At 38.3% G+C, this 18,680-nt stretch overlaps 1 protein-coding gene across 1 annotated transcript; it reads right to left on the minus strand.

Annotated features, from left to right (window-relative positions):
• Positions 1 to 6,407: 6,407 nt before the first annotated feature.
• Positions 6,408 to 18,437, minus strand: LOC145214443 (beta-1,3-N-acetylglucosaminyltransferase radical fringe-like). Its single transcript, XM_080082970.1, has 8 exons — positions 18,022 to 18,437; positions 17,708 to 17,756; positions 17,592 to 17,634; positions 14,204 to 14,266; positions 13,486 to 13,606; positions 12,475 to 12,575; positions 8,839 to 9,004; positions 6,408 to 7,721 (listed from the first exon to the last, which is right to left on the minus strand). The coding sequence occupies exons 1-8, from the start codon at positions 18,382 to 18,384 to the stop codon at positions 7,572 to 7,574; spliced, it is 1,056 nt and encodes a 351-aa protein (XP_079939096.1). The 5' UTR covers positions 18,385 to 18,437; the 3' UTR covers positions 6,408 to 7,571.
• Between the last annotated feature and the right edge of the window lie 243 nt (positions 18,438 to 18,680).

Consider the following 18,680-nt stretch of genomic DNA (forward strand, 5'->3'; position numbering starts at 1 on the left):
GGCCGTATACTTTTTCAGGTTAAATGCAATAAAACATTTCGCCCATGTATCCCGGGGATGATAAACTAATTTAAGCGTTTTTATTGCTAAATATTTGTAGTCTTTTGAAGACCGGTCCGCGATAAAATTTCATTTTCAAAACCGGTCCGCAATGCAAAAAAGGTTACCGACCCCTGGTTTAACAAACCTTGTTTTACGTTCTGGTTGTTATCAGTCAGGTGTCGTTCAGTGGTCTTATTTTGGAGTCAGATCGCGCATTCTCTCCTTTAACTTCAACGTTGCTTAACTAGTCAGTCAGCAATAACCCATTTATTGCAACACATGACGCATATAGAAGTTAGGATTCGCCGCATATAGATGTTAGTTAGGATTTCCCAATGCACTTGGGAAAGGAAGCATAGAAATCATATTTGAATATTGTGAATTTGTCCGTAACATTAACTGCTCACTGTGAAGTTACAAAATGTCGTCCTGTAAGTATTAAAAGGTACTCACATGTTTTTTTAAATGTAACCTGTGAGGGTAGAGCCACTTGTACTGGCTGCACAAGGTCCACATGCGCTGGCTTAAAGACGGTCGATGGAAATGAGCTGGTTGCTTTCGACGATGGCAAGCCTCTTGCTGCCTCGATCAATGATGTGGAAAGGGCCATTGTAAGGTGGCGTCAGCGGGTATCTGTTGCCTTCTCTCCGAAGGAAAACGTGCGGAGTTGAGGCCAATGCTGTGGGGACCAAAATCCATAGAAAACACAAGTTGTCGCACGCCATAGAAAACACAAGTTGTGGGGATGAAAATGGGGCGAAATTAGCGCGAATTTTGCATTGCGCCTTATGGGGCCGATTTATAAAATGATTAATTTGGATACTTTTGCGGTGTTTGATTTTGCAATTTCTGCAAAATTTTGAATAAAAATATAACTACGCTTAACTTATAATGTTTAAATGGAACTGATGAACATGAAATAGAGTTTAAATTAGGTTTTAGCGGGTAAATTTTCCAGTAGATATACATGTAGCCTACTTAAGTCCCGAAAGATGAAAAGGTTGTGATGTATATTCATCTAAAATTGGAATAAATAGTTTGACCATGGTCCTCCAAGGTCAGAAAAGTCATGACGTAATAGTGACGTCATCGTTTATTTACTGCATTTTGACGCTTTTAGCACATACTGAATTTTGAAAGCTTTTGGTACTACCTTTAAAGGTGTTGCACAATCTTTCCCTCTTTTTTTAATTTTTTTGAAAGATATTTCACACTTTTTAGTGATAAAAATATTTATTGCATTAATTAAGGTCTATATACCATGTTGAATATGTGTACTGTCATATGCAACACAACCACAAGAAAATGCAATATAAACAAATACAACTAACATTGATGCATAAAACAACCAATATCAACAAAATTGTTAAATCTTCTTGAATCTATTCACCTGCACAGCACAAAAAGTCTCGTGGGAAATTTTGCATCCAAAGTGGCACTTTTTTCATTTATTTCAGTTTCAGCTGATACTTCCCACAATACATGTTATGTGAGGATATCACAAAAAATCCAAATGATTTCATTAAGGGCATAAAATAACATGCAAGAATTATTAGCATTTTTCAAAATTGGTGATTCCATAAAATCAAAAAAGTCAAAACTTAAGAGACACACTGCACAGTATGACATGTTTTTTAAAGCTTCATAAACTCAAACACAGTAGTTACCTGAAGTCCAATAGATCCTGTGTCAGCCTTCTAAATGTCACAAAATTACATGTAAATCAATGAATGTTATTTGTCTTTCCATCTTGTTATGCATTACTATTTTATGTCATTATTTGTGTCTGTTTTAATCAAAATTGTTGCAAAATAAAACATTGGCATTTATGTTTTACTTTTTTCTGAGTCTATGTGCCTGTTGGTATTGCAAGCCAGGAGCCATGCCAAACAGCAACTTCTTACACAGGTTTGGTGCGATGGGACACTAGATAATTCTTCTTCAGTAAGGATACTTTGAAATCAACGGCTTGTTCTTTTAAAAGCCCACCCATCCACCAGTTTCTTCATTATATTGGTGCACTTAACTGGCCACCAAACCACTTTTTTTATTATTTTAAGTTGCAAGTTTATATATATGAACACTTTATTCATCTTATCATAGAACTGTTAAATGTATTGCAAATTTCTGTAGGTTTGCACTTTTTCCAGTAGCAAAAAAATAAGTATACCGTTAACCTAAATAAAGACTTTAAAAAGTATAACTTTGATAAACAAACTGCTTTGGTTAACACTTATATTTCTAAGTTTTTGAAATATCTGTACAATCAACATTTTTTATTACTAAAAACGGTAGGGATCATTTATATTTACTACACTTTATTCACAAATTTGCTAGCAAACGATGCAGAAATTTTTTTTCGCTAAACTCGTGCCAACAAAACTGCTTTCCTGCAAACATTGTGCGTTGCCTGGCAACCAATGACGTCATTTTTACGTCACGCATAAATTTTCTTGTCAGCAAGGCAATTTAGAAATAAAAAATATTTAGTCGTTAAGCCAGGTTATTGAAAAAAACATCCAAAACCCTATCCTTTGCGTTGTTAAAAGCGTGCAAAGTCGCCCCATTTCACGCTCCATGAATTCTCGTGCGACAACTTGTGTTTGATAGATAGACTTTGGTGGGGACCGTTGTGCGGACAGGATCGTGACGTGTCATTGAAGTCGACACAAATTCACAAATTGGGGCGCAAGCAGTACCCTTGGTAGCTCATCAACTCAATTGGGCTCCACTGGACGTGCCATGAGCTCACTTTTGATGTGGCGATGAAAGCGTTCCCCCAGGCCATATGTGGGTGGTACGACTTGTGCGAAGTAGTTAAATTCCAAGAAGCTGGGTGCAAAACCGTCAATATACCGGTGGTAAACTGAGGGTCGCGATCCGATGACATGTCAGAAAGAACCCCGAAACGAGATACTCATTGGAATGCAAATACCAATGCACAGGTTATGGTGGTAGCATCAAGCATAGGAATTGCTTCTGACCAACTAGTAAAATGGTCGACCAAGGTAAGGAGGTATCTCTTACCCTGCGAAGGTGCAAGCGCTCCAACAATGTCGACGTTGAGATGTTGAAAACGTGTTAGGCAGGGCGGGTAGCCTGCTAAAGGAGCAGAGACGTCGCGTTACACTTTTGCCTTCTGACACTGGACACACTGTTAGACGGGCGCGAAAACACACTGTAAGATAGCCAACTTGGTGTTTTAACCCTTTAACTGCCAGGGGCGCATAAATGCGCATGGAGACATGCCTCGTTGTTAACAGCGATAAAAATCGTATTAGTGCGAATTTTTTTTCCAACTGGGGTGCGTTGGAAAGCTTATGCATATTGGCTTCGATTTATTCGAAAAAAATGATATGTTAATATTTGAAAAAAATTAATTACACCTTTGGAGCGGCAAGTTTGCGTGCAAACCGTATAGACGGGTGCGAAAGACCGTGTATAATGTCAAAAAGTTTTGGAAAAGGCGACCCAGAGGAAACGGCACAAAGGATTGTAGTTCCAGATGGATCGATCTGTATGTTCTCTAGTTTAAGGTCAGTGACAGCAGTACTATATGCTTGAACCTCCGGAACCACCTGAGCAGCTACCAGTGCCGAATAATTCAAGTCAAGTGGAAGTCGAACAACATCAATGGAAGCGCGGGCGAGCGCGTCGGTCACATGGTTTGGTTTGCCTTCGATGTGTCGCACATCTGTGGTAAACTTAGAAATGGTGGTTCAATGGCGTTTTTGCGTGCTGACCAAGACGCCGACACATTGGTGAAAGTAAGGATCAAATGCGTGTGATCGGTGGAGGCGCGGAACACATGATCTTCCAAAAATATCGAAAATGAGGAATGGCGATTTGCAAGGCGAGCAATTTCCTATCAAATGCGATGTATTTCAGCTCCGGTGGTCGAAGCCGTTTGCTAAAAAATGCCAATGGGCGCCAGACTTAATTGGTAAATTGCTGGAGAACCCCCATGGTGCAACAACGTGGCGTTTGCCAGGGCGGTTTTTGCCTCCGAGAAAGTCAAATCTAACCTGTCATTTCAAAGCAAAATTGTAGAATTGCCCGTAAGTGCCTCATAAATAGGAGATATAATTGGGGCAGCGCCAGGAATAAAACGGTGGTAAAGGTTTACAATCCCTGCTAACTCCTAAAGCCCCTTGACAGTAGTGGGGCGGGAATAATTTGAATACCTTCGAATTTGTTTGGAAACAGTTCAATTGTGGAAAAAATACGCTAGATCCTGCCAACCGAGAATTCTTGAATGTGAGGAATGGCCTAACGATCAGACTGAGTAGCAGCGATAAGAGGCGCCACCCACCGGACGACTTTGGAATCATGTGCAGTGACGAAGCAACGTCGAATAATGCCCAGTTGCAGCATGTTATGAAATTCATTTTTTCTCGGGGGGAGACGACGAGCGTGAGAGTGCACGGGTTGCCATTAGTGGGAATGAAATGCAGAACTCCATACTTGGGAAGCGACTGTGAAAAGTGGGGGCTGTAATTCCTGGGAACTCGGTCAATAGTCGAGCATAGCATTAAGGAAACAGCATTAAGGTTCGGTGCTGATTGCAATGCCTTGCCCAGTGCAACGCTGGAGAAGGTTTTTGTACTGATGAGGCGTCAGTGCTTGAGGTTAACTAAAAGGGAATGCGCCCTCAGAGCAGCGGCCGAGAAACTTTGGCAAGGACAAATTGCCATTGAAATTTGCTGGAAGGTAAAAGCATGGTTACCAGAGGTGAAGTGTGAGGTATGAAGCTTATCTCGTCGCCAGTATCAATAAGAAAATTCCGACTTGCTGAGCAATCTCACACAAAGGAAAGGTTGCCAATTGCGCCTACCACCATAGCAGTTAGAGATGATCGGCGAGCCGTTTTCCCGATTTGCGCGGATATAATCGGGCAATCACTTCCTAAAACAGTTGTAGGAAAACAAAACATTCCTTTGGATCGCCAAGTAAAGCAAACATGTCATCTATTAAAGTGGATGGCATTCTGTTGCCCAAAGGAGGCATGTGAAGAAACCGCATGACCCGCTGTGGGCGAGAAAAACAAACACCTCTGACCTCTTTCTGACCAAGAGTGTAGAGTTAAGACGGAACCAAACCCGTCATTTTTTTCCGAACCCGGCCCAAAAAGCCCGGCCCGACTTACAACTATGGTTAATTAAGCATATGTAATCTAATGTAGGTGTAATTGAAAGTATCACACGCGAGGAGCACCTGGTAGCTACAAAACAATTTCATTTCATGTACTGGTGAGTTTGAATAGTTGTTACAGCACTCGCCGGGGAGATGATTTTTCGTTAAGGGTCGGGCGCAAAGTTATGACTAGGGTTGGTTCGGATATCAATAATTTCCACTATCCGGATAACGGATATATACGGATATTTTGAATTTAGCTATCCGGTTAACCGGATAATAATAAGTCTATTACAAAATCATCCAATAGTGCCACAGATTTCATTTTAGTGTTCCTAATTGTACACCATATATAAGTTATATCAAATTTACGCATTTACTGCTTAAGCAGTGTAGGCTAGTTCTGAAAAAGAACGATATATCAGTTGTTTCACATATTGCCCTGAAGTCAAATATCAGAATTCATCCTTCCGAGCGAATCGCCTTGCAATGGATGCATTTTATATTTTATTAGTGTGACTTCAATTCTCTCGTGAATTTTAACATCATTAGGGAATATGCACAACAAAGTAAATATTCGTATTAATTAGGATAAACATAAATTCGTCTGTTGCATCTATCACTGCACATTAACTGTGTGTCATATAAACTTATGTTAAAATGCATACAACGCTTACGCAGCACTATTCCTTTGTTATCCGGTTAACCGACACAAAAATATCCGGATATCGGATAGCAAAAAACTCTTCGGTTAATCGGTTAACCGGTTATCCGTTAACCGTATAATTCAACCCTATAGTTATGACTGCCTTGAACCGGTCGGAAGCGCCGAAAAGTTTGTCAAAATACTGATGTACCTTACACAGATTTTCGATGCACAAGTGTAAAACCAAATACCAAACACAAAGTTTTTTTCAGTCGATAAAAATCATAAACCAGGTTCATAAGCGAACCCGAACGTATAAGCCCAAAACCCCAGAATTGGCCCGTGAGCTGATGAAATTGCATAACAAATAGGCCAAATGTCGAGTCAGGCACAATTCAGGGCATTGTGTTCAAACTAAGGCCCGAACCCGAAAAACTCCGACCCGACTTAAAAATCTGTAACAGACCAGAAGGTTTAACAGGCCCTTCTGGACAATGCAACAGTTGTAATCTGGTTGAAATCTAACAACGTGCAGTGCACCTGAAGAACACACAAATAAATATGTAAACCCCAGCATAACGTAATGTGGCAGTTTCTGGCATTTAATTTAGTAAAGCAACTAAAACAAACACGATGGCAATGTTTCAAACAACAATATGCTTTGAAGTGTGACGTTAAACGTACTGCCATTGAACAAATAATGCGAGCGAATAAACAAATAATGATAATTATGGCAATTGGCGTTACATATTTAAAACGCAACAGTTTAAGTAAACATCATCTCCAAAATATAAGTTAGATTCAATGAAAGAAGATGAAAGTGAAAAAAGTTGTTGCCAAAATGATTATTATTATTTTTTTGTTAAGAAACGACAATACATTTGGTAGTCATATTCCGTATCGGCTGTACTGAAATAGACTACTGACACAGATTTGGGAAATTAAAAAATCTCAGACAAATGGACTTATAAAGAGCTGTAACTCTACATTTGCCCAGAAACAAACGAATATTGCACGGTTTACACTTTAATGTGTCGCATGCCAAACATGAAAATTAGGCTAAATCACAATTTACGGTTAGGTGAAACTGCAATATGTGGTATTCGTTGCTGAAATGAAGCCATCGTTCAAACCATGTTATAGCGGAATAGTGCAATTTAAATCTTCACACAGTACCGATGTGTAGAAAAGAATGTATAGCACATGCGTTATTTACTCAAATATAACCCGCAGTTTGTAATAATAAGCAAAATAATATTACTAATGTGTCCACTCAAATGGGTTTAATGTCATTAAATCATTAAGTCATCCATTCTTAAGATTGTATGATATATATAATATTAATAAATAAAGCTTTAACATTTGATTAAGATACTGATGATGCTGTTAAAGCGAAATATACTGAATGATGCAAACTTGGATAAATAGGATAAATAAGAAACCTATTTCATGAACGTAAATCAATTGACGCAAGGTTTATTTGAATTCACCAAGACACGTGCTGGAAGATTCCTTTAAGGTTGAAAAAACTGGGATATTCATTAAGGATGAAAAACGGGTTTGTATACATATAATTGAATGCATAATGTATCAAAATGCACGGCATTAAAAATGCAATCTGTCCTGGATGTCAACCGCATGTAGTTGCAAGCCGTACATACTGCAGTGTAATAAAACACTTTACAAGTCCCGCGGCTAGAAATCGAATACATACTGCAGCTATAACTCCGCATTATGTTACCAACGAGAATCACGTCTTGGCCAAAGGTGCACAAATATTTTCCTTGGGATAAATGTTACAATGAAGAGACAATATTCGGGTCGGGTCTTCTTCCTTGCTAAACTGCGGTAGGGAAGCAGGAAGGTTTACTACGTTTTTTCCATTGTAACTCACACAAGCCTGAAAAGACACAAAGGAATAGAGATGAAAATTAAAGACTTGATAGAGTGATGATGTAATATGTTAAATGATGCAAAAAATCCTGATAATGAAAGCATATTCATGGCTAGTAAATGCTTGAAATGGTGATTACAAATCAGTTTTTGGCACATTTCGCGATGTCATAAGTCATAGACTATAAGCAAACATTATGTCATGACGTGATGAAGTTACAGGGTTAGCGCAACCGCCTTATGTTCACAAGGTTGTGGGTTCTAAACCGGTCTAACCCCCTTGTGTTTCATGAGCAAGAAATTGAGCGGCAAAGCTTCAACCCAGAAACAAGGATAGTACGCTAAACAGTCTCAGTTATAATCATTAAGTAACCCTATTATATACATACATGGGTCGTAAACTAACACCAAGTCGACGCTAGACGACATAACTAAGATAAATACATTCATACTGGGACCAGTCACAGAACACTCATCCACAAATCATAGTACGCCAGGCCCATTCAAGGCGTTATACCAAATTAAGCCGTTCTTCCAAGCATGCCCATATGGCAAGGCACATCCTAAAAAATCTAGCCTGCGGAGGGATTGGAACCCACGACAGGAGTCCTTCCAATACTCGCGCTCTAAATAATAAGCATTATCATTTTGTTCAGACTCTTATAGTTTAGTGGGCACTGATTTGCCAGGAGACTATGCCGAGAGTGTGGCAGTGTATAATGCAATCCAACCAATCTTTATCGCAAACTTTTATTCACAAACGTTGCTTTGAAGGCCATGTCCACTGATGAATCAATATATGTAATTAAAAATCGTTTTCCTGTGTAGCTAAAGGCGGGCCGCAATTTTTTTAACGTTTTGTGCTGTTAGTAAACAAAACATTGTGGAAAACTGATTTGATGTATAAATGTAACCTATTGCTTTTGGCACAAAAACAAACATATTATGAAGGCAATGTGTCGATACCATGGCAAGTTGGGAACAGATATTGCACACGGTTTTGACTAGAGACAGACCGATATGATTTTTGAAGGCTGATGCCGATCTACAGCCAAACCAATCTTTCTTTCTCTTATACTGCATGTCCTCAACTAGGTAGTAAAATTGAAAGTTTAAAGCATTACCTGTTGCGTTAACGTTGACGAATTAAGTTTACCAAGTCTCTCAATGTGCGAGTGAAATAATGGAGACTCCGTCATTTTTGTTCCAATCAACTTTGTTGCAATTAACCCAATGACGCAATCATCTGCAGCACCAGCAGCTTGACATGTTTTTGGAAAAACCCCGTTTCTGAAAATCAAGTAAGTGTTGTCATTTCTTACTTACTACTTTTAAAAACTATCTTAGAAGGATGTAAATTATTTTTCACCTTCTAAAAAAAAGTCAAACTTATGCACTACTTAACGTTTATTAGTGAGAAGTGTACCCACGCAAAGATTGATATAAATTCATAACTGGGATCAGCCCCGAAGGGTCAATTCAGACCGGTGAACCAGAGTTGTAATTCAGTTCATGTTTTCGGGCCTGGTTCGAGCTTAGGTTTCTAAAAACACGAGCTTGATTTGGGCCTGACTTTACACTCTGTGTCAGTATTTTTGACAACAAATTTAACTGGCTAAGTAGTCAGTTGCTGGACCTAAACTAATATCAAACAGTCCTTAAGGCTTTGTTTAGCACGAATTGTCTATATTGTGTTTGTTGTCTTAGTCTTTCCAAGGCTTCAATGTATAAGCCTGTCAATCAAACTTTCGGGCCTAAACAGGCTTCTTAAAAATATTCGAGTTTAGACCGGGTTTTAGGCTTGTACTTTCGGGTTCGGGTCGTGTTGGGGCTCAAGTTTCACACATCCATATGTGAATCACAGTACGCCAGGCCCATTGAAGGTGACATACCGAATCAGTCGGTCGCCAAGCATTCCCATAAGGCAAAGCGTGGGTTCGAAATTCTAGCGCAGGGTAGTTTTTTAGCCTATACGCTTGACGGAAAACACACGGAAATGCTTGATGACCGGCTGATTCTGTATGCGCCTTCAATGGGCCTGGCGTACTGTGATTTACCCCTGCTGGGATCAAATTTACCTCCAAAATGAATGACTGTTGTTTAACCTTAATGCACGAATCGACAGTTTCTAAAAGCGTTTGGCCGAAACCACACGTTTCCAACGCTCGAAAGTACTTGAAACCAAAGACAAGCCGAACCTTGCCTTTACGAGTGAATAACAGTTGCCTTGTCTATTCAAACAACAGCCACATCGGTCGCTTGTTGCTTATATACGCATTTTAGAATTGCATGACTGTTCAACACCAAACATTAACTAGAATAGCGGTTTTCCTATATATTGCTGGGTTATATATACTACATCATATTTAATGATGTATCACATATTCCATTTACTATATTTATAATGGATATATATTTGGCACCTACATTTCATTGGGTCCCTATCTTTTTCCTGGCACTTTATAACCTAATTGCTTCTGCAAGCATAATCTAATGGGTCCCCACACATATGCATATGCGATTTGGTAACAGTAAATATAGGGCACAATCACTGTTAGATATTTACCAATTTACTATACACATCATTTGATCTACATATTTGATTGTTTTTGCAAGCAAAAACGAATGGGTCCCCATACGCGCGTTTGTGCGGATTTATGGTAAACAAACATCCTGGTTATTTTTAGATTCTTAAGGACAAGCTTAACCAACTTTAGCTTTAACCCAAAAAATTTTGTCCGTATTGTTTTTGCATCATTATTGTCATATAATTACAAAAAAAACAGTAAATAGGAAAAAATAACAGAAAATACTTTCAATTTATTCTCATGCTTTGACCTTGATATTGTCGTTCAAGGTCAGTTTTTAAACACAATTTTCCAAAACTTAAAATGTGCTTGATAACTTAATAAAACGACATAGCATAGCTGCGCAAAAACAGCTGATTTCTAATCACCGACACGACTGCCTCATAAAACGTCGGTCCGGACGTCAAGCTGAGCACTCCCGCTGCATTCACCCGCCTTAATCGTAAACAAGTGAATTACTCCCTTGAGAGTTGATACTTCTATCTGACTGAGAAAATGGTCACGTAACGACTGCGTTCATGCGTGAAGCAGAGGCATTTTTTTCTATGCGCCACTATGGTCAATTACTCCCATTGCGTCAGCTGTGCACTGAGCGACAGGCAAATACGGTCATGACGTCATACGCATCGCCTGTCCCTGCCGTGACCCCGCAGCGTTAACGTTTACAGCGCAATATCACTAACACCGTATCATCTTAATTCCAACCAGAGAGAAAATGGTCAAGTGACGACTGCGTTCATGCGTGAAGCAGAGGCATTTTTCCATGTGCCACTATCGTCAATCACTCCCATTGCGTCAGCTGTGCACTGAGCGAGCACAAATATGACAGAAGACAGCATGTAAAAACATATTTTTACTATTACTGAGCTGATTGCACTGAAATTTTTACCAGCCAACAAGGAGCACCCTATCCACAGCTGTTAAAAATTTCAGCAGGTTAAGTCTTGTATTTCTGGCCTCAATAACATGTGAACAAACAAACAAATATTTGGGGGTAAAGGGGTGAAAATGGATATATACAACTTCAAGTTACAAAATAGTTTAAAATACGCTGCAATGTACCAATCAAAAAGTATGAAACTCCAGAAACATCTGCTTTAGCAAGTATAGCCGTTTCAAAAATTTCACGTTTTGGGGGGCTGTGGGTGAACCGAGGGGTCAAACGGGGTCAAAATTCACATGGACCATCGTTTGACCAATATCTATAATAAGAGTAAATTTGGGAAAGTTTGAACCATTCTTTCTTGACCAAAACGTGGGAACAAATCCGCGTTAAAAATTTCACGTTTTGGGGGGCTGTGGGTGAACCGAGGGATCAAACGGGGTCAAAATTCACATGGACCATCTTTAGATCAATATCTGTAATGTGTGTAAATTTGAAAAAGTTTGAACCATTCTTTCTTGACCAAAACGTGGGAACAAATCCGCGTTAGAAAGAAAAAAAGAAAAAAAGAAAAAAGAAAAAAAGAAAAAAAGAAAAAAAGAAAAAAAGAAAAAAAGAAAAAAAATATATATATAGACGAAAACAATATGTGTCCCCTTCAGGGAAGGGGACCCATAATAAACGAGGATATCCTGCTTTCAGAAAAATCGTTAATTAGTTTCTCATTTGCAGAGGCGGTTGAATTACTCGCACATGTCGTATGGAAATGACAGCAGGCTTTGGATATTAAAATGAAGTTAGTTTTTGGAACCACTGGTGTGGAAAAACTGCAAATGTCTCACATTGCGTTTATTATTTCATCCAAAAACCTCGCAAAACCTGACCAAACCAGGTATGCATGCATATTCTAGCAATATTTAAAATGACACATAAAGGAACTGTTCGATTTCATTTCTGTCGACTTATTTTTCCAGCAAATGTAGACATTTTGGAAACATAACATGCATGATATTTTGTTCTCAAATTAAATTCTTAGCACTGTGAAAAATTGAACTGTAACGAATGAGCCTGGAGCAATTGGAAGTGAGAATTTCATAAACGTTAAATGTAGTTTCTGTCGACTTATTAAGTAACGAAACGCAGGCGTTCTACCGATATTTCATAAGGAAGGATTCCTATTAAGTTCTACCCATTGTGGAAAACTGAGTTATAATTATAATGCACAGTAGTCCTGTATATTCAAGAAAGGTCAGAGGAAGTCATTTGATTAAAAAGCACACTAAACTTACCCACAATACGGTTCCATTTTTATAGCAAGAGGTCTAGAAATACAAACTCCACCTCCACCTGTACCAAACTCGTAAACGTACCACCTCGTCCTATAGCGTGACTGTAAACAAACGACGTTACATAAATCACATTCGAAAACATAACAAAAACATTAAAACGTGTTTCATTTTGTACAAATTGGTAGAACATGGAATAGTTTGTGAATCACAAATACATTTTTAAGTTTCGGAGATTATATTTGATATGGATGGAATACCCCATCTAAACGCCCCTGTCCTGTTTATTACACTCATATGCTTTATTCATATTCTAGAGTGCTTTTGGACATTTGTTGGTTGTTAATGATGTTTAGGGTGCATTATTGTTCATTTGACTCAAAAAACAACTTCTAACCAATCAACGTATTGTAATTGTTTTATAACTAATATATATGATGGGCAATTTAAGACCAATTCGTTCCACATAAACATTAGTTCAATAAAGCTTTCCCTTCCACTAAACAAATGTGTGTACTTTCAGGTGTGCACATATGTATGCGAAATGGTTAGCCACAAGCATCGATGAACCCCCGAACTCTTAGTGACAGAGTTGTAAGCGAGAACGAATTTCTAGCCCAAACCCGAATGGTTTTTAAAAAGCCCGTTTTGTCCCAAAAGTTCAATTAACAGGCTGTGCATGACAGCCTACAAAAACCACTGCTGTATACAGTACAACATGAACAAAACATGTACAATAATAGACATTGGCTTATTGGCTTGAGCACGACGTTTATAGGGATGTTGGACAGAACGTTAAATTCAGCAACTATAGCGCTTTATATGAGTAGTGTTTTTTTGAAAAAAGCCTGTAAATATTTGTGAAAAAAACCCTGCGAAAAGAGAATGTTAAATTAGGGCCGATTAAAGCCTGTTTGTTATAGGCCAGAACCTGAAATGTCGAATTTACAATTTTGCTCAATCACAAGTATTATTGGTCTTGTTTTTTTCTGTAAATAGTTTAACACGACATACCTTAAAACTTGGTCGACTTTTTCGACCAATGTACCAGTCTTTTTTGTCGTCAAACTGATCAAGATAGTTCACCAAACTTCCAACGTTCACATAATTGTCATCATCGAAGTGACACCACCACCTTGTAAAACGTAAAGAAAGTTAAGAAGCAGGTATGTCTTACATGTGGTATATCACAGTCGCCAGTGCGTGTTTAGTTTAGTTTAGTTAGTGTCTGGTAAGTCTCAAAACCCGCGCAAAATATGTCTATGGAGATTAGAGACAATACTAAACATTTTTCTGTATCTTTTCAAACCAAAATTAAGTTTTCTGGACAATTTCAAAAGGTTAAGGTTACCACAAGAGTTTTTTCGGTCCATTGCGGCCATTATATATATTCTTTAGCAGCTGCTAGGGGTGTGCAACCTGCGGCCCGAAGAATTTTACTTGTTAACCTAATATAGCCGTATTTGGTATGCAACAAAGTAAAATCACCTTGCGTTATATGGGAGTGCGAGCTACGATCTATTCATAATAATTGTATTAGGCCACGCAGTGAAGTCGCACACCCCTGTTTCTACACCCCGTTCTTTAAGTGCTGAGCACAGACGCATATAAAGAAAGGGATTCAGCGATGACCGCAGGTTGTGCATTCTGTGGTTTAGGATCACCACGAAACGTTCAGTGAACTGGCATATAGACGTTTGATTCAATTTGTCGACAAAATGTTGTAACTCACCTTTTGCTCGTGTCTGCCATAAATGTATCGTACTCGCGTCCAACTTTGCAGCATAAATCAACTCTGAAATAAATAAAATATACATGAGCAGCTTAAATTGTGCAATCGAAAGGAAAAAGATTGTCTGGGTAATGTGATATATGTTCTGCAGCAATGCTATGTAAATGTAGCATGAGCATTTGTCGAAACGTTTGAATAACATAGCCGCTACGTTAGGACTGTTTGGGCCGTTATATTCGTCATTAAACATATAAACAGATCCGAGCATAGTGTTTCAAAGCTGCATGGTCATAGAAAATGGAATTGTTACACGTATAAATCCCAATTAAACGACACAATTTGAAAACGTTTAAATACACCCAGGAACTTCTAGACATTTCTCAAAGCCAAATGAACTGAAAAACAGTGTTATTTTCTTCATACGGTAAAGGCCAAAACACACGAAGAATGTATTGGCAACTGACGTTTAGGCCAAACCTTGAAAAGTAGACAACCCTGGGATTGGTCAGTCTAGGAGTATTGATCACACAAATATTGATTTTATGCGAATGTGCGTGTTTGTCAAAATGTCGCTTTCGTGACTTCGTTTGGACGGCATGTTGTAAACTGAGCTGTCTAAGTGTAAAGATTGTACTTGAATCGTGAAATCGTCGGTACAAATACTTCACTCAAGTAAAGTGTGTTCACGTCATGTTTTTTATAAGGGACTTGACTTCACCCGAATCCTATCTTTCGAATTGCGAATAACTCGAATTGACCCGTCCCAATTTATTGGTGACGACTATTGGTGACTTTAGTTGAATCAGATCCAGCAACAAACTCGAATCAAAAGAAGATTACACTTAATGATACAAGAGGTATATTCGAATCAAACTCGGTGATCAGCGTTCTTCTCAAGCAACAACTTTTAACTTTAGTTTCATAAGCAAGTGTAAACCGCAAGATGGTAAACCGCAGCTAGATGCCAGATTTCAATATGAGAACATTTTTTTCACGTTTGCTTCGGTTTGACTTGAATTATATCTCCGCAAAGACTTTATTGGCAAACGAAACCTTTCGAATCTAAGTTTAAACGTTTTCTTTTTTAGCTTTGTTCATGTACTTTCGCCATAAATTCTATTCAGACATTACGATTTGCTAACAAACATAACAATGAGAAGCATAAGTTGAAGGTACAAAAGAGCAACAGGGTGTCAAAAACCGCGCGGGCGCCAACGTTGCTACAAAGAAGAAAAAAACTAGAAGAGTGGCTTTCTGATATACTTCCATTTTATATATTCTATACGATATTTACCAATTAACTATACACATCATTTGATCTACACATATGATTGTTTTTGTAAACAAAAACTGATGGGTCCCCACACGCGCGTTTGTGCGGATTTACAGTAAACAAATGTTGCGGTGATTTTTACATTGTTAAGGACAAATTTTTAGAAAGCATTAACCCAACAATAAAAAAAATGTTCGTATTCTTTTTGCACTATTATTGTCATGTAATTACAAAATTAAAAAAAACGTAACAAAGACTTAAATCTAATCTCTTGCTTTGACCCAGATATAGTCCTCCAAGGTCGGGTTTTGAACACAATTTTTTTTAGAAAGCTGTAACAGTTGTGTTACAGACACTTTAAATTAAAAAGCAATTTGCTACAAGTGTATACATAACAAATTGTTTTTCATTTAACTTTGTTTCGCAAAACGAGTACCATTGACCAGTAGTAACCTCTCAGGGTGCACACGCCAAACGACCGTTTGACCTTTTGCCACCGTTTTCAATAGCACGCCGTCATTCGTGTTCAACAATACGGTTAAGCCTAATTTATACATGCCTTGAGTATTGACTCCTAAATTGATTGTCAAAAAAACGCTACGTTATGAAGAAAGTTCTGAGCTGTGTTTGTAATACCGACTAGTTGACCTTAAGTAACCCGTGATCATGCGGTGGCCAACCTGACAACGAGCATTTAAAAAAACATTTATTTGGCAAAACTCAAGTTAATTTTTTCATCTTAACTTTTATTAACAAAGTTTTTCTTGACATGTACAAAACCGAAGCACGGTTATTAGGTTTAAATCACGTCATAGGTGTAAAACCTTCGCCAAAACCGAAAATGTGAGTGACCACTTAATAAAACGACATAGCATTGCTGTGCAAAACAGCTGATTTCTAATCACTGAAACGACGTCTCGTAAACCATCTGTCCGACGTCAAGCTGAGCCCTCCCGCTATCGTAAACCAGTGAGTTACTCTCTTGGTACTTCTGCCTACAGTGCCTTTCTTGACCAAACGAGCGTTAGACACATTTATGTTTCGGGGGCCTGTGGGTGAACCTCTGGGTCATACGGGGTCAAAATTCACATGGACCATCTTTAGACCAATATCTGTAATGTGTGTAAATTTGAAAAAGTGTGAACCATTCTTTCTTGACCAAAACGTGGGAACAATAGCCGCGCTAAAAATTTCACGTTTTGGGGGGCTGTGGGTGAACCGCGGGATCAAACGGGGTCAAAATTTACATGGACCATCTTTAGACCAATATCGTAAATGTATGTAAATTTGAAAAAGTTTGAACCATTCTTTCTTGACCAAAACGTGGGAACAAATCTGCGTTAGAAAGAAAAAAAGAAAAAAGAAAAAAGAAAAAAGAAAAAAGAAAAAAGAAAAAAAGAAAAAAAAAATATAGACAAAAACAATATGTGTCCCCTTCAGGGAAGGGGACCCATAATAATCTTTTCTAATGCGGGGTAGTATATTGTGAATCACGAGTCACCAGAGACTCAATACGACAGAGGAGACAACAGTCGCATACAATAACAGACTAGTATCAAAAAAGGTACACTTGCATACGATTTTTAGCGCTCTTTGTTGTTTTTAGATACTGACGATGCCTATTACTTAGGTGAAATATATGTGTCCAAATAAAACGGTGGACGACTTCAGACTTGTCAAAGTTTTCAGTCTGTTTGCAATGGGAGTAAATAATTCAAACGTGGTTTTGGACGTTAACAGAAAGCATACCTTAGAACCCAAACCTTAAGTACAGCGAATCGTCCGTTTCGCGTTTTACTGTAATGATAAACAGACGTTATGTCTTAATATTCCAATACTTTTAAAAAAAAAAACTGTATCCAGCAACCCACGCAACAGACAGGAAGTCATTGAGGAGATTCAAATTACTTCAAATGCTGTTGCTTCCCTTTCCAAGTAAAATATGGAAACTAGCAGATGCTTGCACACCCTATCGTTTAACTAATTTATATAGTTGATAATGTGTGTACTTTCCAATAAACGCTTTAAAAAATGCACGCTTTTAGTATTTGGCCTTTTAAAAAATCTAATCACATGCAAACGAAAGACGAAAAATACCAAAAGCGAGTTACTTACAGGCCGTGGCTTTTTCCGCAACCGCTTTTAATGAGTTTGTTGCCTGGAGAACAAAACGCGTTGATCAGATATGTGCAGAACGTTTGTGTAAATAAAGTTAATTTAATGTTACTTACCACTTTTCTCTTGATAAACTGTGTCCTCGCCGTCTGTGATAAAATTTATCTGAAAAAGCAAAAACAATCTGTTTGTTAATTGCCCCATCAAGCAAATTGTGGAATTAGTTATCTTAGTGCAAACGGATCCTTTTTAAATTAAAAAGACATACTAATATTTAATACTCGTCTGTCGCCCCAAACTAACTAAAATTGTATGTTTTATGTGTGGGCCTGTGAGATCGGTAATTACCAGCCACCAAGTACAAAGTTTTAACCCTACATCAGCTCAAACCTTTACACGCTACAGTCGAATGTATGCACAATATCAATACCTGGCCATTGGTTTGAACAAACCAAGTCTTTAGTATTAGGTCGATTCTTGTACTATGGAATTTTTCGCTAGTTTTAATTGTAAATCCAATATCGTCGACTGTTAACTTAGTCCGTTCCGTAGACGTTAACGTTTGTCCTTCAGTTGGCTCTGGCGCAGTTGTTTCAAGTACACTTGAAGTCAGGTTTTTATTTTCGTCTGTACTGTTTCGTATCGACGTTGGTGGTTGTAGAAATCTCTTGTAAGCTGGTCTGTTTAAAAATCCTGGTCTCTGCATATGTTGAATCGGCGACGAAGAAATGTACCAGCAGACACCTAAAAGGCTAAATGCTAATAAACACACAACGTAGGGCTTCTTTTGCATCCTAGTTGGTGTTGTCGGCACATGTCCGCACTAAAAGTAAACAAATCAATCAACAAATGCATTAAAATTCACACCTTTGACTGTGTGGGACAAACTAAGGTTTTCTTAACTCCTAATATTATAAAACAACCTCTTAAGAATGTTGTGTAGACACGGATTTTGATTAATTCAACATTTTTATTTAATGAATGGTTCTTGATCCACACTGTTTTGCCCTGCAGCGCGAGTTATCGATTTTCGCACGTTTTTCGCCTCAGGCAGCGCAACACGCGACAAAACGTAATTCTTGTGACTGT

This window comes from Phallusia mammillata, chromosome 2 (assembly GCF_965637545.1).
Source record: "Phallusia mammillata chromosome 2, kaPhaMamm4.hap1.1, whole genome shotgun sequence".
Taxonomy (NCBI): Eukaryota; Metazoa; Chordata; class Ascidiacea; order Phlebobranchia; family Ascidiidae; genus Phallusia; species Phallusia mammillata.

Coding starts and splice junctions, on each gene's coding strand:
- LOC145214443 (XM_080082970.1), bottom strand. CDS start 18,384: ATGCAAAAGAAGCCCTACGTTGTGTGTTTATTAGCATTTAGCCTTTTA. Junction 12,576..13,485: donor AAAGTCGACCAAGTTTTAAG/GTATGTCGTGTT, acceptor GTTTGTTTACAG/TCACGCTATAGGACGAGGTG. Junction 7,722..8,838: donor CGTCAACGTTAACGCAACAG/GTAATGCTTTAA, acceptor GTGTCTTTTCAG/GCTTGTGTGAGTTACAATGG.